This window comes from Candoia aspera, chromosome 6 (assembly GCF_035149785.1).
Source record: "Candoia aspera isolate rCanAsp1 chromosome 6, rCanAsp1.hap2, whole genome shotgun sequence".
Lineage (NCBI taxonomy): Eukaryota > Metazoa > Chordata > Lepidosauria > Squamata > Boidae > Candoia > Candoia aspera.
Genome location: NC_086158.1, coordinates 76,297,304 through 76,325,028, shown reverse-complemented (window position 1 = coordinate 76,325,028; position 27,725 = coordinate 76,297,304). Strand labels below are relative to the sequence as shown.

The 27,725-nt window shown below is 38.8% G+C and overlaps 1 protein-coding gene across 6 annotated transcripts in view; it reads left to right on the top strand.

The window, feature by feature from the left end:
- The window catches only part of A1CF (APOBEC1 complementation factor), an 81,275-nt gene that overhangs the window by 16,662 nt on the left and 36,888 nt on the right, over nt 1-27,725 (top strand). For 2 of the 6 annotated variants that reach the window (XM_063307453.1, XM_063307459.1), the window contains 7 exons: nt 738-902; nt 5,253-5,350; nt 9,769-10,039; nt 12,009-12,217; nt 13,702-13,838; nt 16,916-17,049; nt 22,153-27,478. In XM_063307453.1, coding sequence (XP_063163523.1) covers nt 738-902; nt 5,253-5,350; nt 9,769-10,039; nt 12,009-12,217; nt 13,702-13,838; nt 16,916-17,049; nt 22,153-22,301 — 1,163 coding nt within the window. In that variant the 3' untranslated portion in view covers nt 22,302-27,478. Of the gene's footprint in view, nt 1-737; nt 903-5,252; nt 5,351-9,768; nt 10,040-12,008; nt 12,218-13,701; nt 13,839-16,915; nt 17,050-19,968; nt 20,735-22,152; nt 27,479-27,725 lie in introns of those variants that run through there. The other 4 variants (XM_063307454.1, XM_063307458.1, XM_063307456.1 and 1 more) reach the window with 4 other exon arrangements.

The following is a 27,725-nucleotide window of genomic DNA, read 5'->3' as shown; positions in this document are numbered from 1 at the left end:
CAACTTGAAGAGGTGTGGACTTCAACTCCCAGAATTCTGGGAGTTGAAATCCACACCTCTTCAAGTTGCCAAGGTTGAGAAATGCTGCTCTACGTAGTAAGCTGGGGCAGGCAATTAGAGGGTCAGGAGCTCAAAACAGTCTCCTGATGCTTTGGAGGTCCCCAGGAGGACATCCAGGAACCACCAGATGGAAAAGGGATTAATTTTTCAGTCTGTTTATGTTGTTGTTGTTGTCACTGGGGGGGCCTTCAGAATCAGAGCTGAAGCCTCTTTGAGGCCAGCTGTTTCTATCTGATCCTTAAAACACCTAGCCCTCCTAACAGCCTGAAATCATCTTGTCAAAATTCACCCTCATTTTTCCACTGAATTTTGGTGTCTCAGTCAGGGGACAGAGCTGCATGCTAAAATCTGAATCAGAGAAACCACACTCTCCTTTAATATGACATGTGAAGCTAATTATAATATCAACACACTCACAAAAATCCAGTTCTCTAGCTTTTCTAAGGTGAAGGAATCACAGTAGCAAAACTGTTTCAAACTATATTATAGACTCTCGGAAGACTCAAATTAATAGTTAAACTACACTTCTATAGTGGTAAGAAAATTCCTTGCCCTATGCCGTCCACAACATCTTAATTCAATTTACCAATACATCCCTGCAACAAAAAATCTTCTTACCTCCTCCAATAGAGATGCCTTCACTTTTTATATTTATTTTAATTCCAATTACTTTGCAGGACGGATACAACTATGGGGGCATCCAATTGCTGTAGATTGGGCAGAACCAGAAGTTGAGGTTGATGAAGATACAATGTCATCAGTTAAAATCCTCTATGTGCGAAATCTTATGTTATCTACTACTGAAGAAACAATTGAAAAAGAATTCAACAACATTAGGCCAGGTAAAAATAAAAGCTTGGTCAATATTTTAGTAAGCTAGTAAGTTTAATAAACTAATCTACAATGTGCATTTATCTAGAAAGACAGTAATTCCAGTTGAAATATTTTTAACTTGTATGAATGTCAAAACTCTAAAAGCAAGTCAAAGAGCTGTTTTATTTTCCATGACCAATATTTGTTGAAATAAATTACACCTTCAGTTGACCATGCTGACTGTGGCTGATAGGTAGTCCAACATATCTGGACTGAGACAGGCTCAGAATTAAAATTGTATCTGATCTAAAACAGCACTAATGTTTGCTCAAATGAACAAAACCCATTTTTAAACCTGTTCTTTAAGACTCACAAACCATAATTTTGCTATGCAAAACTGAAGTTCATTATCCAGCCACAGCACCAAGCAAATGATGAGTGTGACTCTCACATTCAAATCCCCACTCAGTGGGAGATGCCAATCACATACAATCTCTCAGACTAACCTACCTCACCAGCACGTTGTATGCATAAAAAACCCAGTGCATTGTTTTGAGTTTCCTGGAAAAACAATAGATAATCAAGCTATCAATCAATAAGCATCCTTTTGTAAATTCCCAAAATCCTTAACAATTGTGGCCCAAGATGGCCCAGAGTGACTGAGAGTTGGGCAGCACACAATTTATTATTATTATTATTATTATTATTATTATTATTATTATTATTATTATTATTATTATTGTATCTGGAGGGTTGTAAGTTGGTGAACGCTCACATCTGGACATGCTTCACCACCACCTCGTGTCTTGACAGCTTGGCCACTATTCTCTCCCAATTGGGTTGGGAGCAGCAATTCATAAAGGTCAAAGAGCGACAGAAATACTATTTTGAAAATACATTCTTGCACTATGAAAAGGTGCAGGGGTAGGTCCCAGTAGCAAGACGAGTTGAGCTCCTCGCTGACTGAACTCTAGCACAGCCAGAGGCATGCAACTGCAAATAATTTGGAAATCTACTTGTGCTAGAGGGGTTGTATGCGTAGATGGTCAAAAGCACTTTCAAACAGCAAGTGCTTTATTTATTAATCAAATTCATATGGCTGCAGATATATCCAGTGAAACCCTGGGTAGCAAACAAAATAAAAACAACCAATCCATGAAACCTCTAAAAAAACCTCCAAAAACCAAGCCAAGCCTTCCCCCTGCCCGCCCTCCAAATCTCAGATCATATCCAATCTGCATACACACACCAGAGCCTCCGTAACTAACATCCTGGCATCAGTACCTGAGGGAAGATGCAGGCCTTTAGGGCCTCCCTAAAAGCCTACAGGGCCGGGGCTCCCATATTTCTGGAGGGCAGGTGCCATGACAGAGAAGACACACTTCCTGGGACTCAGCAGGTGACACTGCTTCACCAAGGGGACCTGATCCCTGATCAGATCTCCAAGCGCTGATCCCTGATCACATACTTCAGGCCCCGTTGAAAGTGTGTCTTTCCTTTTGCATCTTGCAACATTTCTGCATTTAAGTTAGAAGCTGCTCCCCCATAATAACTTCTCTCTACTGAATATACCTTAATTCTGAGGTCCTGCATTCAGTCTCAGAATTCTGAAGCAGAGGTTGGAAGTGTTCTGTCAACAGGACCATATAAAGTTGTGAATTCAAAACATCAAGTAGGGAATTGCCTTGTATTTACACACTTGAAGAATACCAACAACTTCTCAGCAGTTAAGGGTATTTGGAATGTTTCAGGTCAGATGCCAATACTTTTCAAGTACTTCTTAATGAATAGCTGGCACGAGAGGTCTTTCGAATTACGGTAGGCAATAAAGGGAGATAGGAGGAAGATGCCAGTTTTTGCCAGCAGGCTTAAATTGCCTGCAAATTGGTTGTTGCTCAAAAGGTGAAGAGAAGAAGTAACAGAATAAGCCAGCAATTATAAGGTGGTTACGTTGGGTGATTTTTGCCCGTCCCTTTGACCATTGTTATATAGAGTTCAGATCTATGCACCGTGCTGTTTAACATCTACAAGAACTGCTGAAACAATCTCAGATGGAGGTTTAAACTTCATTGCCATCAATATATGGATTGCATCCAGTTCTGCCTCTCCTGCTCATGACATGCCAGGAAAGCTCTGACATTTCTAAACCACCTAAGAAATCAATAAAGCTTTGCTACTACTCAAGTTTCTCTCAAGTGAATGGTTCCTAGTGCTATGAGAAAGCTGTAATGTATAACTACAGTAGTCCTTCTTTCTCTCTTCAATGGATTTTTTTATGCAAAGAAAAATGACTAAAAAGGTGATGGGAAAACAGAGGGAGAAGAATTCCAGATGGGATGCAACTATGTCTGGGTCCCTAATATTATGTGAATGAAACAAAACAATTGCACATCCTGATAGCCACAACGCTGCCTTATAGTAATGAGCTGTATCAGGCTTAAGCATTGTTCCTTAATGCATCCTTGGGGAAAAGAGATTGTCATCCCCATAATTTCTGATTTTGTTTTAGTGTATTCATTTATTCAACTAAAATATTCACATGTCACTTCTCGTCATAAAACTACAAAAATAATGTCCAACACTGTAAAAGGATTTCAAGTTAAAAGTCCATTTAAAAGGCAAATACTAGGAGAGGTACTATATGGAAAAACTAATAAAATACACCACTGTTGAATTATAGCACACTGAAGGCAGATCATCCCATAAAGCAGGTGTCATCACGGAGAAGGCCCTGCTTCCATATCGTCACCCACAAGCAATCTGCAGGCTACAGCTGGAAGATCAGAATCTCCCTGCCACTGATGACAGTAAATGGCCAGGGAATGGTGTAACCCAAGATCTATTTGCTTTTAAATTATTTTCCTACCGCCTTTTGTGGGTTTTTTGTAACTTAGTTTCCTAATTTTATAAGCATCATTAAACCAACCTTTTAAATATATTAAATAAACCTACTAAAAATCAAATTAACCTAACTGGTGCATGGATGGAAAGCTAAATTCTTCTGCAGGACAAGACCAATATTTCAACTGGTATTTTAAAAGACTATAGTCTCCAAAATCATGTCATTAAACCATTTAGTAAAATATCGGCCAATACTTATACTTGATCATTAAAACTAAGCACAGCTGTTTGCTGCAACACATTCAGACTACAAATTCTGACATCACAGTCCCAGAGAGAAGCAGAAATACAAGAGAATTTTGATACCCTGTTTTAGAAAGCTATGCACTTGAGCTACTCTCAAAAGTTTTTGGTTTTATCTTCAGTTTTGCTGGAGATATATATACAATAATTCAGTGTGAAATTGTTATTTATATGGCTTGCTAACCTCCTTTAAGCTTCAGGATTTAATAGTAAACTCTAATCCAGCAAATATTTAATTCTGGGCTGGTGTCAAGATGCTGACATCATTAGGCATCCACTGAGGCCATTTCTCAGCACACTTCTGCAAAGCTTGGAGTCCTCACTCCATGTATCTCTTCTTTTTATCTTATAATGTGGGTATACTATTAAAATGTTTATCAGTTAGATAGAATGTAAATGTTTTTTTACATTAAGCCCTGGCCTTCCTTAAGACTCAGATCACTGAGAATCACAGAAGCCAGTGTAGGCATCCAGAGCTTGCTGACTACATGGGCCAATCCCAAGGTCCCCATAAGCATCCCATAGAATCCAAACTTCAGAATGGTCAAGGCTGAACATTTTTGACCAGGGAATTTGTTTTGGAGATGCTAGAAGCCTTTTAAGACTTGCAAAGGTTTAAGGCATCAGAAATACCATTTAACATCTTCAGTCCCCCTAAAACGGCATTGTTTACCCATTTGGAGGGAGATGTTTAAGGGGAAAAAATCCCTGTTCGACATTTTCATTTTTAACACATACCCCAAAGCTAAAAAGGAAAAACATGAAAAAAGAGGTCAAAAATTTGTGCTCAGCCTTCTCTAATTATGTCACAACCTCATGGGCTGTTTTTCCTATGCTTGTAGGCAAAAAGATGAAGTGTGACTTCCAGAAGAAAAAAGGTTGCCTATCAGTGACATGTACAGAAATTGCTTTATATGTATCAGGATTCTGTATGAAGCCATGATCCTTCTTGCTAGGCAGAACAGGATACATAGGAGGAGATTCCCTTCTGGATGCAGCAACTGCTAAATATACCAAAAGGGGGGGAAAGCACAAAACCTCTAAACTAGTAGACATTCAAACAGAGCAATTCTGGTTCTTGGTTTATATTGCCAGGATTTAATCATATGCAGTAGAAAAATCATAATTTAAAATTAAAGTGCAAGATCCAAACTCAAAGACAGAGCATACGTAAGGACATGCTTTTTACTAGACCACGATGCATGACAGATCTATTCTCCAAATCTCTTCTACAGGTTCAGTGGAACGTGTGAAGAAAATTAGAGACTATGCATTTGTGCACTTTAATAACCGAGAAGATGCTGTGGAAGCCATGAAAGTCTTAAATGGGAAGGTAATGATGGATTAGTTCTGCAGCTGCTGGAAGGCACACACAGAGTTGCATGCATGTCACATAATATGATTCATAATGTTGGTTCTAGTACTGGTAATACTGCTGGTGGGATAGGGTGGGGGGCTGTACACATCAAATAATGTGCACAATAAAAGGCTTGGCAGAGAGTTTGATGTGAATGGCTTTATTTTGCACCCCAGCAATTTTTCTGCCATGAAATATGTGGTTTATTGTTGTTTGGATTTTCAGGTGCCTGATAGACCATTGATGAAAGGTCCCCTGTGCAAGCTCCTTGTCATGTCTGACCCTTTGGGGGGATGCTGCTTTTGCGACGTTCTCTTGGCAGACTATAGCAGGGTGGTTTGCCATTGCCTTCCCCAGCCGTCACCTTCCCCAGCAAGCTGGGTACTCATTTTACCAACCTCAGAAGGATGGACGGCTGAGTCGGCCTGAGCCGGCTACCTGAGAGAGACTCCAGCTTCTGCTGGGATCGAACTTGGGTCATACGGAGAGTTTCGGTTGCAATACTGCCGCCTACCCCTCTGCGCCTCACGAGGCTATGATAGACCATTAGAGTCAACCAAAAGCAACTTTATTATTATTTATTTATTTATTTATTTATTTATTTTCTATCCCGCATTTATTATTATTATAAACGACTCAAGGCAGCGAATGTACCTAACACTCCTTTCTCCTCCTATTTCCCCTGCAACAACAACCCTGTGAGGTGAGTTGGGCTGAGAGAGAGTGACTGCCCAAGATCACCCAGCTGGCTTTCATGCCCAAGGCAGGACTAGAACTCTCGGTCTCCTGGTTTCTAGCCCAGCGCCTTAACCACTAGACCAAATGGACTCTCTATTTTAATTTATTTTTGTTGTTGTTGTTTATTCGTTTAGTCGCTTCCGACTCTTCGTGACTTCATGGACCAGCCCACGCCAGAGCTTCCTGTCGGTCGTCAACACCCCCAGCTCCCCCAGGGACGAGTCCGTCACCTCTAGAATATCATCCATCCATCTTGCCCTTGGTCGGCCCCTCTTCCTTTTGCCCTCCACTCTCCCCAGCATCAGCATCTTCTCCAGGGTGTCCTGTCTTCTCATTATGTGGCCAAAGTATTTCAGTTTGGCCTTTAATATCATTCCATCAAGTGAGCAGTCTGGCTTTATTTCCTGGAGGATGGACTGGTTTGATCTTCTTGCAGTCCAAGGCACTCTCAGAATTTTCCTCCAACACCACAGTTCAAAAGCATCGATCTTCCTTCTCTCAGCCTTCCTTATGGTCCAGCTCTCGCAGCCATATGTTACTACGGGGAACACCATTGCTTTAACTATGCGGGCCTTTGTTGTCAGTGTGATGTCTCTGCTCTTAACTATTTTATCGAGATTGGTCATTGCTCTTCTCCCAAGGATTAAGCGTCTTCTGATTTCCTGACTGCAGTCAGCATCTGCAGTAATCTTTGCACCTAGGAATACAAAGTCTTTCACTGCTTCTACATTTTCTCCCTCTATTTGCCAGTTATCAATCAAGCTGGTTGCCATAATCTTGGTTTTTTTGAGGTTTAGCTGCAAACCAGCTTTTGCACTTTCTTCTTTCACATTCATCATAAGGCTCCTCAGTTCCTCTTCACTTTCAGCCATCAAAGTGGTATCATCTGCATATCTGAGATTGTTAATGTTTCTTCCAGAGATTTGAACTCCAGCCTTGGATTCCTCAAGGCCAGCTTGTCGCATGATGTGTTCTGCATACAAGTTGAATAGGTAGGGTGAGAGTATACAGCCCTGCCGTACTCCTTTCCCAATCTTAAACCAGTCCGTTGTTCCGTGGTCTGTTCTTACTGTTGCTACTTGGTCGTTATACAGATTCTTCAGGAGGCAGACAAGATGACTTGGTATCCCCATACTGCTAAGAACTTGCCACAATTTGTTATGGTCCACACAGTCAAAGGCTTTAGAATAGTCAATAAAACAGAAATAGACGTTTTTCTGAAACTCCCTGGCTTTTTCCATTATCCAGCGGATATTGGCAATTTGGTCTCTAGTTCCTCTGCCTTTTTTAAACCCAGCTTGTACATCTGGCAATTCTCGCTCCATGAACTGCTGAAGTCTACCTTGCAGGATCTTGAGCATTACCTTACTGGCATGCGAAATGAGTGCCACTGTTCGATAGTTTGAACATTCTTTAGTGTTTCCCTTTTTTGGTATGGGGATATAAGTTGATTTTTTCCAATCTGATGGCCATTCTTGTGTTTTCCAAATTTGCTGGCATATAGCATGCATTACCTTGACAGCATCACCTTGCAGGATTTTGAACAGTTCAGCTGGGATGCCGTCGTCTCCTGCTGCCTTGTTATTAGCAATGCTTCTTAAGGCCCACTCAATCTCACTCTTCAGGATGTCTGGCTCTAGCTCACTGACCACACCGTCAAAGCTATCCCCGATATTGTTATCCTTCCTATACAGGTCTTCTGTATATTCTTGCCACCTTTTCTTGATCTCTTCTTCTTCTGTTAGGTCCTTGCCATCTTTGTTTTTGATCATACCCATTTTTGCCTGGAATTTACCTCCGATGTTTCTAATTTTCTGGAAGAGGTCTCTCGTCCTTCCTATTCTATTGTCTTCTTCCACTTCTGCGCATTGCTTGTTTAAAAATAATTCCTTATCTCTTCTGGCTAACCTCTGGAATTTTGCATTTAATTGGGCATATCTCCCCCTATCACTGTTGCCTTTTGCTTTCCTTCTTTCTTGGGCTACTTCTAGTGTCTCAGCAGACAGCCATTTTGCCTTCTTGGTTTTCTCTTTCTTTTGGATGTATTTTGTTGCCGCCTCCTGAACAATGCTGCCAACTTCTGTCCAGAGTTCTTCCGGGACCCTATTAAGTCCAGTCCCTTAAATCTATTCTTCACCTCCACTGCATATTCCTTAGGAATATTAGTGAGCTCATATCTAGCTGATCTGTGGGTCTTCCCTAATCTCTTGAGTCTGATCCTAAATTGTGCAAGAAGAAGTTCGTGATCGGAACTACAGTCAGCTCCAGGCCTTGTTTTTACCGACTGTACAGATGTCCGCCACCTTTGGCTGCAAAGGATGTAGTCAATCTGATTTCGGTGTTGTCCATCTGGTGAAGTCCATGTATAAAGCCGTCTCTTAGGTTGTTGGAAGAGAGTGTTTGTTATGCAGAGTGAATTGTCTTGGCAAAATTCTATCAGCCTATGTCCTGCTTCATTTTGTTCTCCCAGGCCATACTTACCTGTAATTCCAGGTGTCATTTGACTGCCCACCTTAGCATTCCAGTCTCCTGTGATGAAAATAACATCTCTTTTAGGCATGTTGTCCAGTAGGTGCTGCAGATCCTCATAGAACTGCTCTACTTCAGCTTCTTCAGCATTTGTGGTTGGGGCGTATATTTGGATCACTGTGATGTTAGATGGCTTGCCCTGAATTCGAATTGAGATCATTCTGTCGTTTTTTGGGTTGTATCCAAGCACTGCTTTAGCCACTTTACTATTAATTATGAAGGCTACTCCATTTCTTCTGTGGTCCTCTTGTCCACAGTAGTAGATCTGGTGGTCATTTGATGTGAAGTGGCCCATTCCAGTCCATTTCAGTTCACTGACGCCCAGAATGTCTATCTTTAATCTTGACATCTCACCAATAACCACATCCAATTTGCCCTGGCTCATAGATCTTACATTCCAGGTTCCAATGGTGTGTTGATCCTTAGAACATTGGATTCGCCGTTCACCACCAGCACCGTCGGCCGCTAGCCGTCCTTTCGGCTTTGAGCTAGCTGCGTCATCATGTCTGGGGCTAGTTGAACTCATCCTCTGTTCCTCCCCAGTAGCATTTTGACCATCTTCCGACCTGGGGGTCTCATCTTCCGATGGTATACCAACATATCTCTGGTTGTACTGATCCATTTAGTTTTCACGGCAAGAATACTGGGGTGGGTTGCCATTACCTTCCCCAGGGATTGCATTTAGTCTGACCTCTCTGTCATGACCTTCCCGTCTTGGGTGGCCCTTCACGGTTTAGCTCATGGCATCATTGAGGTGCTCAAGCTCCAGCACCACGACAAGGTAACAATCCTTTGCTGAAGAATTTATTTTTAATGTATTTCAAATTTCAAAAGATCTGATAATATTTAATTTTTGCTGAATGGACATAGACTAAGAGAGAGAGAGAGACATAGAGACATATCTCCCAGCAGAAACTCCTGTGATCCCATTGGTATATGTATGTATGTATGTGTGTTTGTGTATGTGTGTGTATATATATATATATACACATATACATACATACATGTATGAGTGTGTATGTATGCACATGTGCAGTATGGGTTAGTATCTAGTTTTATATAAATTATTTATTTTTACACATCCTATATCTCATACTTCCTCCTTGTGTTTCTCTTTTGTCTTCAAGCTGTTGGATGGCTCTCCCATTGAAGTCACATTAGCAAAGCCAGTTGACAAAGACAGTTACATTAGATACACCAGAGGTACAGGAGGACGAGGAGCAGCATTGCCAGAATTTACCTACACATTTGGCCATGTCTATGATCCTGCCACAGCTTACCTAGGAGCTCCAGTTTTCTATGCACCACAAGCCTATGCTGCTATTCCCAACCTTCATTTTCCTGCTACTAAAGGCCATCTCACCAACAGAGGCATTATTAGGCCTTCATCCATTAGAGGTAATTCTATTGAGCAATGCAGAATGTTGTTATTTGGTTGAACTGTCCTTCAATTTTCTCTTTTGACAGATATGTTCTGATATGGAATGGTTCACTTTAACAAACACCCATCTTCTCTCTTTTACACATACACACCAATTTTAATTAAAGATCTTTAATGAACTCTGTATTGCTCTTCAAAATAAAATTAGCACCACTAATTGACATGAATGTGAAAGAAATAGATGGCCAAAAGAACCTTAGGCGCTGTGTCAGCTTTCTCCAATCTGGTATATTTAAACTATGTTAGAGTACAACTCCCAGGATTTCTGGTCAATATGGCAATGCCAAGTGGATATTAAAAGTAGTGCAATACATTCAGAGTATAACGTATGTTGCTTACAGGAATGTTGAATGAAAACCTGGTCCAAGAAGAATTCATAACTGAATTCTTTTGTATCTCTAGTAGCAAGCAGCAACTATGTTTAGAGTTGGATCACTTGATAGAACATGAAGCTCTGCTTAAATAAAGGAATGGAACAGATTGTTCTGTTATGGACTAATGCTCTACTGACTTGCCTTTGATGGAAAGCTTAGGGGAGTTCAGGTATCAACAACTAAAAAGTAACATGTTCAAAGTTTGTTTCACAAGTGCAGCACCACATGATTAACTTTACGTATGGCATCATGTATCAAACAAGATTTTCATATCACTTTATGCCCTTTCAAACTCAGTAGTTTTCAGCAGACACATCCATTTTGGTGGACTAAGACATTCAGCAAGGAGATATCAAGTGATATCCACGGATGTGTGAATCAGCCCGAAAGCTAACAGGAACAAACTAATTGCAAAGTGCGATAGGGATGAGGTTGGTAAAATTATCATGTCAAAAGTATACATTAAAACTGAACAGCTTAACTTTAAAGCTCTAATTTTTTTTTCAGTCTCTATAGCAATTGTGGCTTTGGAGCCCCTGCTCTTTGCCTATAAATTAAAATCCTCTTAGAAGTGGCTCCTAGAAAAAAATTGAAGATGACATCATGACTGCAGAGAGAAGAGCAGATAAGGAAGTAATTTAGAATTAGTCCATGGAATTCAGCCACTGAGTCTTCAGGCACTTAATAAAATGGAAAGTGGGAAGGCCTGTGTTATATTACAGTAATAATGGCATAACTAGAATTCAGTGCAGAAGATAGGCAATTTTTAAAATAATATTGTGATTGTCCTTTGCAGTGGATTGCAATTCCCAGGTTCAGTGTCTTTTCTAGCCTGAAACATGTTTAAATAGAAACCTAGGAAACCCAGCACCTATGAGGTGAAGTTACAAATACTAAAAATAATTAGAAGCCCATAGGAGCCCAAGTTCACAATAAAATCCTATTGGTAGCTATGCATATTGCTGTGAATTATCACTCTTCACTTCAAAAGCAATAAAGAGAGCTGTGCTTTGGGTACTGATATTTCGTGGTGAGGTACATTCTATTAAAATAGCTCAAGAAATGTTTATGTCATGGGATGAAACTCTCAGTGTTAGGGCAGATTAAGAATCCAGTCCAACGTATGTTTATTTGTGACTAAAACCCTGCTGTGTTCGGTGGAATTTGCTCTCTTGAAATATGCATCAGATTGTAGTCTAAATCAGTGTTTCTCAACCTTGTCAACTTTAAGATGTGTGGACTTCAACTCCCAGAATTCCCCAGCCTGGGGAATTCTGGGCATTGAAGTCCACACTTCTTAAAGTTAACAAAGCTGAGAAACACTGGTCTAAATAATTTACAGACCTGCTACCTAATGTTACAGATATTAGCTGCTGAACTAGACTTTTCCCCCTTGCCTCACAGTGAGGCCCAGCAGAATGTTACCCACCTGGAATTCTCACATCCAAACTCCATAGTCAGCCTGCGTGTGCAATCAAGCCTTCCAATACTGTAAGAATCAGGAAGATTTTCCTGTGATTTGATTCAGTTTAATGCCTTCTTACATTCCTAGAAATTTACATGAATGTACCTGTAGGGGCTGCTGGCATTAGAGGACTAGGCGGTCGAGGATACTTGGGTAATCCTGCCCTGGGTCGTGGATACCAGCTTAAGGCAGAAAAAAGAGGGGAGGACAAACTCTACGACATTTTGCCCGGAATGGAGCTTACGCCAATGAATCACGTCAGTTTAAAGCCACAGGGAATTAAACTTGCTCCACAGGTGAGTACCAAATGTGTAAAGGAAATGTTTCAACTCTTGGCTACTGCCTTCCCCATTCCTATAATAAATCTTGCCGATTGAGCATTTGGGGGTTTATTCTATTTGATTTTCCTGCCCAGTCCAGTTTTGACATGGAATAGCACTCCTAAAGAATACCACTTCTGCCCAACTCCCTTCATGAACTGGTGCACAATCAGATTGTGCTGGATGTACTGGCTGATTATAAGAAGTCATCTGTTAAAACTCATTCTTCTCTGTGCAGACAATGCCCCGTTAGTAGCTAAGAACCCAAATGACTTGCAGTGAACATTAGTCTGTACAGATCTGAAAATTCATTATCAAAGGCCAAGGTCTTGGTGTTTGGTGGAGAAAGTGGAATGAATGATGCAAGCTTTTTGTTTCATTTTAAGTCTTGGAGTCAATCCGGAGTCCAAGTGAATTTATGGAACAGTCCATGCAGTTTTCATGGCAGGACTGCAATGGCGGTTTTGCTAGTGTATTGCCTTTTTCCAGGATGCTTTTTGATTTCCCAGTTTGATACTGAAAGGGAGTGAATGGCCCAAGGTCATCCCACTGGTTTCCATGCCTAAGGGAAGACTGGAACCAGGTTGTCCCTACTCCTAGTCCAGCACCTTAACTGTACCACACTAGCTCTTAAAAGTAAAGCAAGTGTCCTTAAAGCAAGTTATGTCTTGCAGTTGTATGTGTTTTAATTTTTTGATTGTTTTTACTATAAGCCACCTAGAGTCACTTTACTGTGAGATGGGTGGCTACTGTATATGAATGAATGAATGAATGAAGATGAAGTTGTACCTTGATAGAATATTTACTAAAGATGAGAAAATGGATGGAGAAATTTTAAAGAATGCTGACAGAGAGGTTGCAGATAGTATGTAGTCTTCTGCAAGGAAGGAATGTTTGCTGGAAATGTATGGCTGTGAATAAGAGCATACGTCTGCCCCCTTTGTTATATGGAAGTGAACCTTGGGCATGTCAGGAAAAACAGAAAAGTTGAATGCGATGGGAATGGGTTCCTAAGAAATGTATGTGATCAAACAAAAAGAGGTCACAAGTGAATGGGAGCTGAATGAACGTGCACTGAATACAGAAGAGAATGATCAATACAAGAGAAGTAGGTGAAAATAGTTTGGGTCAGGGAATGATTGAGGATTGAACTACCAAACAAATGTATGAAGAGGGAGTGAATGGGTTGGTACTAATAAGAGGTGAAAAGCAATGTATGAATCAGGGTATGGATGAGATGGAAGAAGGGCAGCTTGCACAAACAGAAAGGTATGGAAGGATATAGTGAATGGCATTGGTGTCAAGTAGATTTAGGTAGATTGTTCTTTGTCCTTTTCTCCTACTTGGAATGTCTATTACTCACTACTTCATACTGTTTTTCTGTGATTTTCATAATGTCACTCCATAAGTGATGATTATATATGTATGTAAATATCATTAGATTCATTTTGTCATTATAGATATTAGAAGAGATCTGCCAGAAGAATAACTGGGGACAACCCGTCTACCAACTTTATTCTGCCATTGGACAAGACCAAAGACAACTCTTCTTATATAAAATCACTATTCCTGCCCTGGCCACTCAAAATCCTACAATGTAAGTAACTATTTTAGCCATTGGGTTTAACTAGGGATGAGGGGCTTTGTAAGTAAATAATTACAATGTATGAATAATTAGAAATTGTATCATAAGAAAAAGGATGGGGAAAAGCAGCAGCAGCATCTAAATGGAAATGCCATTAAAAGGTAAAGATCTTTGATGCTTAGGTTTCAGAATAAGTCTAAATCTACTGAATTTAGATACATCTATGTATGTACATATATCTACAATTGTGTTTGTGTGGGTGTATGTATATGTTTATACATACATACAGTTTTGGAAACTGGACAAACATAAAAATGACATTTAACCATAAACCAGAGAGGTGGGTACCTTTTAATAGCCCAACCAGCATGGCCAATGATGAGGGATGCTGGACCTTACAACTCACCAGTATCTGGGCGTCCATAGGTTCCCCATAAAACCTAAAATATACACAGCCAAATGGCTTCTCAATGAGCCAAGTATTCTACAATGCTAAACTAATTCTGCATGGTTTGGTATCTGTGCCTTCTAACCTGACAAGCTGAGGCATATGGGTTCTCCATGGTCGTTTATGTAGAAATGAAATTTTAGTTTAAGAATCCTAGCTAAATGGGGAAGTTTTCTCATCATTGTTGGGATTCAGGCACTTAATCTTATTTTATATCTAATTTTACTGTTCAGTGCAAGTTCTATTCCCACTAAATGCTACTTTTATGGCTAAAATACCATACAATATATTCTAAAAGCAGATTCAGGAGCCAAGGAGGCTAGAAAATAAACACTGGAATACTACCACATTTCCAATAACTCTTTTCTCTGGTTAAATTAAGGATTAACAAAAACCACAACAGAAAGGCAGCAAGCAGTGGAAAGAGAAACACTTATCAGAAGTGCCAATATTGACTAAAGTCCAATGCATTTCAGAAAAAAATCTTCCTTTCCTTAGTGACATTCAAAAAGTGTTCCTAAAAATATACAAGATTACATCTACATGTCATGATAAAATAATTTAAAAACTCAAGTCTGTATCATTTATTTTTGCTAGTAAGATCGATCAACCTAGGATTATATTACCACAAGAAAGGCTTAAATTAAGCAGTGAGCTCACTTAGATAATGTTTTAGCTAGTTCAGTTTGTTTTAATCATAGATATAAAAAGTCTCTACTTCATTGTTAAGGGAAAAAAAATATGTTATGGAACTAAACTCCAAATTTCAAATAGTTAGAAACAATGAACTAACAATGAACTAACTCTGGTATTCCCTCCTCCTGTAACATAATTTCAACTTGCTGCATTAACCTATGAAGCCATGTATAATTTAGACATTGTGTTTTGCCTTATGCTGTATAACTTTATTTGGGCTAGCCATATGTATGGCTACCAAGATCTTAGTAGTTCCAGAACAAATAAGATGAATTTTACTATGTTTTATGTAAGATTATATATAATCTTACATAAAACATAGTAAGAATATATATATATTCTCATATATATATATATATATATTCTCATATATATATATATATATATATTCTCATATATATATATATATATTCTCATATATATATATATTCTCATATATATATATATATATATTCTCATATATATATATATTCTCATATATATATATATATATATATATATATATATATTCTCATATATATATATATTCTCATATATATATATATATATATATATATTCTCACATATATATATTCTCATATATATATATATATATTCTCATATATATATATATATATTCTCATATATATATATATTCTCATATATATATATATATATATTCTCATATATATATGAGAAACAACGAACTAAATATCATCCCCACCCCCACCCCAAAAAAACCCAGAAACAAGAAAGTAGGATGATGCTAATCAATATTACTTCAAGAGACATTCTGCTTTATGTATGATCACCTACATTTCTTAGGGACCCATTCCCATCGCATTCAACTTTTATTCCAGAGTTTTCTAATTTGATAAAATACAGGTTTTTTTCAGCCTGAAGATTCAAGTTCTGGGGGATTTAATGGACACGTCTCTGTCGTTTTCTTGGCAACAGTATGGAAGTGGTTTGGAATTGTGTTCTTCCAGGATAATTTTCAACTTCTAGCTTACAGCCCTGGTATTCCCTGATAGTCTCCCCTCCATATACTAATCAGTCCTGAACATACTTAGTTTTTGAACTCAGATGGGGTCATTTACGTGCAGTGCCTCCTGAGCTTTAACTTAGCCAGAAAAGCAAAACCAAGCTGCAAAATGCAATTTTCCAGTTGTGCCCTTCTCTGCAGCAGAATTCATGACAAAGCAAAGTGCAGACTCGATCCAATCTAGGCGACACGAAATTATTTACCTGCAGGTTTCATCACCAAGAATCTCATGGCTGCTTCTATTGAAAAGCACTGTGCTTTGACTTATTTTGTAGAAACATCTCACTGCTGATTTTGCAGCTATGAACCTGGATGGGAGAACCCAGTCAACATGGCAACGCAGTGGTGGGCAACCCCAAGCTTCAGGTGGCTTGCAACCTCATTTTTGTGGCCCCAAATCCCCTCTGCTGACATAGCACCATTGAAATTCCGCTATAAAATTGTGGGGTTTCATTTCTCAGTTAGGTTAACTTCAGTCCAGTTCAATTAATATATGTATTCTGCCTCCGGTAGCTTTAGCACACCCTTTCGCTAGAAATGACTTCCAAAAACCTCACGTGGGTCTCATCTCCTCCAGTGATGTCACTAACACACCCTTTGGGGTAGGATATTTAATTGTGGCACTTGAATACAAAAGGCTTCCTAAAGGTCCATTGGAGTTGGAAGGCTAATCAGTTTAAATAAATAAATTTTAAAAAATAAGGCTACTGAATCCCCTTTCTTTCTGCTTGTATTCCATCTGTCATTCCCTTACTTTCCAACCAGAATGTTGCACTGGAACCTGTAGTTTGAAGGACTTGCTGTGAGATCTTAGCTTTCAGCATGTGCCTGGAAGAGTAGGGAAAGTTATGCCTGATAAACATAACCCTAACCCTAACCGTGGGAAAATCAAAGGAATTAATATTTACTACTTATTCACAGGCATCCCTTCACACCACCAAAGCTAAGTGCATACGTAGATGAAGCCAAAACATACGCAGCAGAATATACTCTTCAGACCTTGGGGATTCCCAGTGAAGGAGCAGAACCGTCTGCCACTAATGTACCGTTTCCTGGTATGTAATGGTTGTATTTTGCACTGGACTAACTGAAATTAAACTAAGGAAGTTTAGCAAAAGAGTTCCCCAGCCCTCCTCCTAATAAAACCCACTGTATCTGCAGAAGATCATCTGAAACCTTGGGGACTCCTGAATATTATGGCGTGATGGGGCATAGGGAGAAAAAATGGTGCAAAGGTTTCCTTTTGTGAAACAGCAATCCAAACATTATTTTTTCCCCAGGATAGCTAAATGCAATCTTATAAATTGTGTACTCATAAGAAAGTTCTAGGGAATTTACTTTAGAAGAATGGGTACGAGTCTGCAGTCATGACATTACATGCTACAAAGGTAGCAAAATCACAGGCACATTGAATTCTTGCACCTTTGCAAGTATTTAGCTGCTTCTCATTACAGTTCTTCGGTTTTTAAAAATCACTGTTTCTTTTGGCAATTAACAACTTAACCATACTGCTACATGCTCAACTACAAATAGAAGTCAGTGTATGTAATCAAAATAAGTCTTAATAAGGGAAACGTATACAGCTCTGATACACAGAGTCTGAACTAGCACTTTTGGTTTATTCCAGGAAATAGCCTTTTTTGCTGTCAGACAGACACATTTTTTTTTTCTTTAAATTCTGGCAGCCTGTGGCAGTCACACCAGCGAAGTGTGGGAGTGAGTTTTTTGGTGAATAGATTGACTCATTCTCCAGTTTCACAAGCCACAATTACACTTCTCAAATAAGAATGAATGCTGACACGCAGACCAACAGTTTCTGGGTTAGGGAACTATTTTTTCTGCGTGAATTTATTTATTTATTTTATAAATTTATTCACCGCCCATCTCTCCCCTATGGGGGGACTCTGGTCGGCTTACAATAAAACAAGATTAAAATATAAAACCATTACGATTACAAAACACAATAAAAATATAAATATAATAAAATCTACATGGCGAAGAGATCTTAATCAGTCCTTCAGTGTGGTAGGTCCCTCCGGATCACTTCATGGCGCTAGCCATCCCCAGGTGTAATTATTTGCCCTCCCATTCCAAGCCTGCCTACAAAACCAGGTCTTTAATCTTTTGCAGAAGTCCAGGAGCGAGGGGGCTTGTCTTACCTCTGGGGGCTGGAGCTACAGCAGACAAGGCACACTTCCGAGACCCCGCTAGATTATTATCAGCCCAAATCAATCCACTGCAAGATGGAATTTATGGTCCATAATCTACCATGCTGGTCTAGTGCAGTACGGTACACAGACCGTGAATTCCCTATCCTGCTTCAGTGGTTTCAATTAAACCTGAGAAATATGACAAAGGAGCCTTGAGTCATTTACAATTTTTATCAATGTATATGGTACTGGAAAGCCAGTGTGGTGGACTAGGAGGAGAGAGGCTCAAGTTTTAGTCCTGTCCTAGGCCTGGAAGCCAGATGGTGAATTTGGGCTGGTCACTATCTCAGCCCTAGACTGGGAAGTCAAAAAGCATCTGTCTACCGTACTGCACTAGACCAGCATGGTAGGTTATGGACCATAAATTCCATCTTGCAGTGGATTGATTTGGGCTGATAATAATAATGTATGCATTGATTTTTCTCATATTATCTGAGAAACTGGTTTCTCCTTGTCCATACTAAAAGATTCTGTTTGGAAAGTTGAAAACAGGCAGTGATGGTGGAACAGCTGAAGGGACTCATGTGTAATGATTGCCTACTCTAATAGACTCAGACTCACAAGCAGGAACTTAATGATATCTGATTTATTAAAGAATAGTATGCAAATACAGAGAAAGCTGAGAATGAGCAAAAGCACGCCAAATACAAACTAAAAACCCTCGGCTCAAACGTAATCCCTCCCCTCGCCCTGCCGTTGCAAACTCCCCCCCACCCCCCCAGGTGCTGGTAACTGTTTCTGCTGATGTCCTGGGAAAGGAACCTTGAATACATGAGATAACCCAAACACATTCCAATCCAGCTACTAACATATAACAATCCCACGAGATAGAATCCTCCTCCCCTCCCAGATGAAACACGCATCAGCCAAATGACATGCGAAACGTTACGGTGTACCGGCAACATTGGAACGGTGAACATGACATCATGACTTTAAAAGTTATGATAACATATTTTGGAAAATGTGTCATAGCAGTACAGATATGTAAAGATAGAAGTGATAAAAGAACTGTGTAGTTGACAGTCACCTTCTGCAAGATAAGGAAGCCATACAGAGGAGGTCTCCATGGGTGCTATAGGAGGAGGTAGAAAGTGTCCCTAGGGCCAGCCCTATGATTAGGTAGGCAGAACAAGGTGGTTACCTCAGGTAGTATGTACTGGGAGTAATCAATGCTCTTTCACCCTTACTGCTCAGTGGCTTTTGCCATTCTTCTGAGAAGATGGCGATTTTGGTTTGGAATGTATGTTTTGGAACTGTTAACCCTTCAGGGTAGTCCAGGCAAAGAAACCAAAGTTAAGAATATTAATACTACTTTTATTATAAGGTTACAGTCATAGAACCTTGCAAGTCTGTACTACCACCTTTCCATTCAAGAGAACTAGGGAGGGTCAAGTCTAAGAGGCTTTCTCAAATTACATTGCTGCTTTGGACTCAGATTACTCTTATCTCACCACTGTCTTAGTTCTGGCTCTTCTTCCTGTTCCTCAAGGTATTCTCACAGCCCATTACAGGAATGTGCTACCTACCGAGGAATCCTATGGTGGAAATGCAAGGCGTGGAAACATCTAGCATTCCCCAACAGCCACACATATACACACATACATTCATCCAGATAACATGATATTTCTAATGCTAATATAGAACTAATCCTCAGAATAATGTTGAGCAGGGGTATGGGTGGGGGGAGTTAAAAAATCAAGATGGCAGCTTTCATTGCACAGTCAAGGCAGTCATCATGACTGTTTAAACCCTCCCCTGTTCCAGATGCTCCTGATGCTGAGGTCTGGTCCTTCATGTTAGTATCTAGAGAACTGGAATGATTTCATGTGGAAGAAGCATCCATAGAAAATTACTGTATGGTTAAAATTACCCTGCAGTTATGTTGTGTATGATTAAGAATACAAGGTAATATATGGAGCCAATTATTATAATGAACTATAGTTATTGACTTTATACTTATTTCTACTGTTTAGTACACATGCACAGACACACACTTAATGAGAAACAAAACTTTCTGTATTTTATGTACGTATCTTTCATGTTAAGTTACTTTCTTTTACATTACTGGAAATACAGTATACATGCCAGTCAGTCCTTTTGATTAATAAGGAATCATTCAGAAGCATCAGGGCTTTTTTAAAAATTTAAAATCCATCCAGTTTCCTGCCACAAAGAAAAATCAATTTGTCTAGGCTTGCTCAAGCTTCCGCATTATGTAAGACACACTGATGTTTTATTGAACTCAGCACCATTTACTGCTTAATTACAATGACCTTCCACTGTCATTGTTCATTTACTTGGAAAGCTCTGAAACATTTTATCCTTTCCAATTCAGGTGAATCTAATAGTCCAATAAAAATGGTGTCTGTTAGGTTCATCAAAGCTGATATAAAATGCATCATTCTAAATTACATCTCTCTCCCCAACAGCAGTTGAATAGGAGAGAATCTAAATAGGCAAGACAAAATAAAGGTATTTGCAGAGGGGAAAGGCACCATGTGGGAAGGATATTGTTTTAAATATATATTTTTTAAGAAATTAAGAAATAGCTGAATTGTGCTTATTCTTGAGATTTTGTCACTTCTTCTACATAAGAAGTGGTAAAAAGATTTAGAAATAGAAAATAGATAGATTGAGGCTATAATCCTATTCTGAGACTGAATCCAAATTGTCTTCATTGGAGCTTATGCCAGAGTAGCACACACAGGACTGGTATGATACTAAAGTACAGGTATTTAAAGGAAACAGTAAAGCTAACTAATAACTAAAGTTATATGAAGACCACTATGTAATCTTCTCTGAATTTTAAGGGTCTTTACTAAATACAGTGGATGACAAATCAGGACCTCAGGCTTAGTACTTGTGTCCTGATGTCACATATATAACTACACAAATCATGGGGTTTGTGTTGTGACATCATAGTGCATGTGCTGTCACTTGTGTGCACACACATACATATATACACATGCTTTCCCAGACAGCTATGCTATGATTAGAAGATGGGGGGAAGGGGTCAAATGAAAAGATCTTTTGCATCTTGGAGAAAGCTTTATGGAGGTAGAGTCTCTTTGGATCAGGAATTCCGGCATTTGGATTTGTCAAGCTTGCCTCCCTACTAAATAGCACAGAGCAAGGACGCAGCCAGATTTCTTAGTATCTCATTTCCTCTCTCACGTCTTCTTCACTCTCCAATGATATGACAGCCTATAGAACACAACAAAAAGGATATCCATAGAGTTATCAGTCTATGTATTCATACATACAGATAGTCCTTGCTTAGTGACCACAGTTGGGACCGGCAACTCCGTTGCTGAGTGCCACAGTTGCTCAGTGAAAAATCACATGACGACAACTTATGATTTTACTTCCACCTTCTCTATTAACTCCACTTGTCGCAAGCCACTTGGAAACCTCGTGCCTGCAGGACACTTCAGTGGTCCTAAATGTGAGGATTGGTCACAAAGTTGGGTTTTTTTCACCGTCATAGCCTCAAAGAGTCACTACACCAGGCAGTCAGTAAGCAAGGACTACCTGTTCACCTATAGCATTGGATTATATTGGCACTGCTGACTAGAAGTGCTGGGACTTTTTGAAGAAAAGGCATAACAGCATTGTGCATCACTGTAGATGAAGCATCACTTTCAACTCACATGTGGGGCTGACAAACTAGGGTGCAAAAATCCAGATGACCACTAGATGGCAGGAAAGAGCTCTTTGTTGCCCATCTAGTGATTGTCTGAATTTTTGCATCCCATTCTGTAGTCGAGTGATTCATCTCCTTACTGATTAGCCAAGAATGGCCAAATCCCTGCATCCAGTTTTAAAAGCATGCTTAGAAAACAATGTTTTGGTGCTGTTATTGTTGTAGACTACAATTATGCATGAAGGATTGTGTCAATCTCTGAAACTCTGGTTTAAAAAAAGTTTTCTTTCTGCATTTTTCTCCAGGATACATTGCTAATACAGCTGCCACTGTAGCAGCTACTCAGCTTAAGCAAGCAGTGGCTCTAGGACAAGATTTGGCAACCTACACAGCCTATGAAGCTTATCCAGCCTTTGCAGTAGCTACTCGTAGTGATGGTTATGGAGCCTTTTAAACACACACACACTGTATGTATGTGTGTGTGTGTGTGTGTGTATACATACATACATACATACACACACATGCACACACACACGTACATACCTCCAGCTTTATTTAAATATCTCTTTCATTATCAAGCTGTGGCAGTAGTAAGAGCTATTCCAGGTTAATTACTAATCACCCTTAATTATTCTCTATTAATGGTAAGGCATAATTTGATATGGCAAGAATTCTTTGCTTTTAGCTTAGCAATCTGAATAATGGTAAATAGTGGTAGACACTGAACTAGAAAGGAAAGAAAACTTTTTCAGATATACACACAGACATACTCAATGATCCTTGATGGCAATATTCAACAGAACTACTTTCAATAGTACTATTAGTAATGTAAAGACCTTTGAAGTTATGAAGCTATTGCATTTCTGAAATTCTCGTCATAAAACGTTTTGTACAGCTACAAAATCTGAGTAGTGTGATTGTCACAATCCTAGGAACATATGGTAGAAAACGTGTGAATGCATTTACAGTGTTGCTGCCAGTGTTAAGGTGATCTTAGGTAAGATGCCTTCTGTGGTGGGGTTAGGGGTACACAAACACATTTGCAGACACTCTACTTTTTTCATTGTTTCCTTCAATTCTCCCCTCCTAGCACCATTTTTCTCTTCTTGTTCAGTATAGTCCACATCCATATGCACTACTTCTGGGCATTTGTATCAATTAAAAAAATGAAAACAGCTCCTGGAATGGGGGCATCATAATTGCAAATATAATGAGTAGTAAATGAAGTTTTGTACTGTTAAGGAACTTATGAAAATTAGAAGAAGATGCCCTTTTTACTGAAAGAGCACCCCTTGGAAAGAATGAATTCAATTCCCTTTTCCACATGGTGCAATTTTCCCTGTGCCTATAATTTCCAATTTTTAAAGATGTCTATTAAATGCAAAAACACATTTAAGGTCACTTAAGGTTTGACTCTTAACAGCTATTCTGGGTTCTATTCATTAAACTACGGTTGGCACCATCTCCACTGGTCACAGCCAATAACAAAATCTAGAGTACAGTCCTATACCTATCTGTGCAGATACTCATCCTGTTGAATTCAAACAGGCTTACTCTCAATATTTATTGATGTGCACTTCAACCCATTGAAATCAGTGTTTTTAAGTGCAATTAACTTGGGGTTGGGTCGCTACCACTATCAATTAGCAAACTAAGACTGCAGTCCTATAATTTCTCACCTAGAAATAAGCCCAATTCATTGGGACCTACTTCTGAGCAGACATATATAGGACTGAACCGTAACTGAAGAGTTTCCAAGATATAATAGAAAACACTGCCATTACAAGTATAGCTTTCTTTTTGAGTTTTGAGACTTGCCATTTTTTAACTTAAAAATAGTGTTTCTGCTATGGTGTTAGGAGGAAAACAACACAGCTTAAAATATGAGGACAGTATTTGAAGACAAATTAGTTCTCAGAACTCAAAATTATTTTTTGGACTAAATTGTTGCTTTGGAATGATAGTTTGAAATATCCAAGGAAGTCACACAACCTGATCCGGTGCATCTTTATTCAGAAGCGAACCCCACATTCTCAGTTTTAGTTACTACAAGGGAATGTACATCAAATTGCAGTTTAGGCTGTAATTGCAAGTTATCCTTTAGCTGAATTTTGGAGTATGTGCTTATTTTTAATATTTTAGTAAACTACGTGAAAATATTTCATAGACTAGACTGTATATCTGATATAAAATAATTCTATTTTCTGTCCCATTCAGCTAGTTCATCTGCACATGGATTTTCAAGGAAAGTAAAAATAAAATTTGCTGTATTCCTCAGAGCAAATCAGAACAAATCTTACAGAATGCCAATATGTTAAGGTTGAATTTTGATATATACTGTAGCATGAATCATACACACAGCCCACTTTTTTTCCAAATTTAACACCTAGTTTGGCTCCTTTTTCTTTGTTCGTATAATACATTCATGAAAAGTCATAAATTATAAAAGTTTATTTCTTTCCGATCCTAGTGCGGATCACCATGAGAATAGAAATAGGAACTTGATGGGGAAGAGAATTCTTAGCAACTCTGCCATGTCAAAGTGATTTTTCTAATCAAAGCTCTAGCAGTCCTCTTTATTGCTTCTCTGGCACAGGTTCCACTTGCCAAGTTCTTGGCTCATTTCAGTTTCTGTTCTTGTAAATGACTCTTCTTTATGATTGAGTTTGAACAGTCTTTCTCATCCTGGTGCCTTCCAGATGTATGGGGTTACAACTGCTATCAAGCTGGTTGGTGAACTTGTATCTCAGCCTTCAGTGTTCTCAAGTGCCAAAATTTATAACTATTGACTGCAGTATCTTTTAGGGTATTCACTACTGAATAACAATGTTAATCAAAATGGACTTCAGCAGATAACTAGTTATTGTGAATATTCATTTAATGAGGGTGATGAACAATAATCGGTGCTCATTCCTAAATGTGGTGATGCCAAAATGATGAAATGTGTATCATGACATCACAACTCATTTCATATTTGTGTTGCAACATCTCATGCAAGTACACAAGGGATGGGGTTTTTACTGCATATTATAATGTGCATTTCATCATTTGCCCTCTACTGCCAAGGCTAACAATGGATTTATATTTCATTGTCACAGTGGCAACATACTTATTTTTCTTCTTGAAGCCACTGGGGGACCCTTAGGGAACCCAGGGCCTCTTTCCAAATACCCCAGGCAGCATCTTCTAATGAGATGTGATCATCTTCATGGGCCTGCTGCCTCTATATTGTAAAACACTGTCTCTCTGGCCAATAGTTTTAAAAAGAGTTTTTATTGTCCTTCTGTAGAGCAACATGAGAACTGTGAATTTAACTGGCTTTTAAATGCATCCAGTTTCTGAGCCAGAAACATACTAGTAAAAAATGAATGGCATTAGAAACACAGAAAGCTGTGCTAGTTCATTTGGTTTAGTACTGTCTATGTTTATAAACTGTGGTTCTCAAAGGCTTTGCTACCTGGAGATGCCAGGAATTGAAAAGCATGAACTTTCCTATTGCTACATTTCTAGGAGTGCCTTATTCAAGAGATGGCAGGGCTCCTACATCTAACTGTGTTGGAGTACATTTTAATTAGGATGAGTTTGTTCCTTTGTTGCACTCCAGAGGAAAGAAGGACTGCCTGCAGTGTATTTTGATGGTGTGCAACTGTTAGAGCCACAAAACAAAATTGTTTCACAATTTAAAAACATTGTCTGATCCACAACATGGGACAATTTAAGAATGCCCCGTCTCCTAAATACAGAAAATCTGTTAAATGTGCTATATTCATGCTGAGCGAATCAGGTCTTGGAAGAGTTGATTTATTTGAATTTCTTTCCAATGGGATATGAAGCCCATTATAGAAAATATTCTAGCATAAACTTCACAAATAAGCAAATGAATCAGTGGAGCAATGCCCAATAAAACATAACTGAGTCATGTTCACAGTGTTCCAATCCATGCTGTGCATGCCTAGGACCATACTAGACTGATGTGATGCTTCTTTGCTACACTCATGTAAAAGCTGTGAGCTCCCATTCTCATCATGTACTGCATACATGAAAGATGCCGGCCTACTATAATCTTCAATCTGCTACTCTCCAGATGTCTTGAGATTATAATACCCAGATTTCCTAGGCTAGTTTATGCAGATCCCTCCTCAGCTTGACATTACATCTGCAATTGACTATTTTTAACCTATGCACAGGTAATCTTTTATATATTGCAGACAGGAGCTCAATATAAACAAAAAGAAAAACGGATAAGTGAAAGATCTTCAGCAATTACCTAAACACTGTAAATAAGCCAACAATATTGTATTTAGAGGTAAGCTTTTCCATAAAACTCACTCACAATGAATAAAGGAAACATTGCACAGTGTAGAGTGTAAAATACACTTCAGAATCCAAATGCAAGCAATGGTGGAGTTTTTGCAAATGAAGAGATACCTCTCTCACTACTTATTCTTGATGCAAGCAGAAACCGATCTCAGATCTATAACTGCCAGGAGTTGTATTATCAGTGTTAGTTATCCCAGTGCTGTAAAAACTACTGCTTCCTGGTTCCTTGTTCACTTTTTACAAATATGTCCACTCTCTGTGCTTTGCTCTGCTTAATTGAATTCATTGAACTCAATTCAGTGTATATTCCTTTCCTGGTTCCTGGTTCTGGTTTGGACATTTCTGTGCTTTTAAATTTGCACAACACAACAGAGGAAAACCATTTAAAATGACACCAATGTGCTCAATGGGATAAACTGTATATTTTATATTACTTTAACCTTGCTTTCTCTTATCATTTCTTAGCATATCAACCTCTCAAATTATGCCAATGCTACCTCTGCAATTGGCAGTGACTTTTCCAGGTCTCAGATAAGAGGTGTTGTTGTTTTTTTTACCAGTCCTTGCATTTAGAGACCTTTTACCCACACAGAGGAAGAGTCCCAGGGGTGTATTTCGGATCTTAACCATTCCTACATTAGTAGGAATCATGAGCATGGCAAAAATCATCTCACCTGTTTGATGATCCATGGGTAGGCCATCGTGTAGGTTGTCATTTTCTCCCCACATCAACACAATGTCTGGGGGATAACATATGTATATGTGTCTTTGTGGTGTATTTGAAGTGGTATGGAGAACATTTCCCACTGCTGTTGTAACATTTCACTACACGGGCAACATGTAACGTGGGGCAGTCTCAAAGCTGTTTGAAATCACTCTTATTAATTATACACTTGTCAAAGCTTCCAAGAATTACTATAGTCACACAGCTAATGTATTAACAGAAAAGATGTCTATTGAATTAAAATTGTTTCTTACTTCTGTTAACTGTATACTCACCTGTTTCCCCATGCACACTATTTATATACAGTAAGATAAAGCTGGTGCCAATAACATAGAAACAGTATTAAAAAGTGTATATGTAAAAGCACTTATATTTTCATATTTGTATTACAGTCTTTGTATAGAACTGTAGCACTGTGAAATTATGTATAATTACCTTGATTTGACATACAGTTGTTTGGAAAACAGAGTTCAGCGGCCATCTCTTGAACTGTAAATAATTAAGAAAAAACTTGTCAAATCACAGTCTATGACCTTTTTTGTTAATCAGATGGATGTTAAGAAATGATTAAATTTTTTTATGTAGAAGCGTTAAACTCTTCTGTACCATATGGCTAGAATGATATTTCATTATTACCATCTTTGATGCTCTTCCTAGAGATGGATCAATGAACCTATTTCTGGTCCATGCCAGTTTTAAGTATATGAAATCAGTTTCATTCTCACCAATTTTCACACCAGTCTGCATCTTTTTAAACCTACCCATACATTCACACTTAGTTTCATATATATTTTTCTTTGACCCATGCACTTTGGACACAAATGTACCTAATCT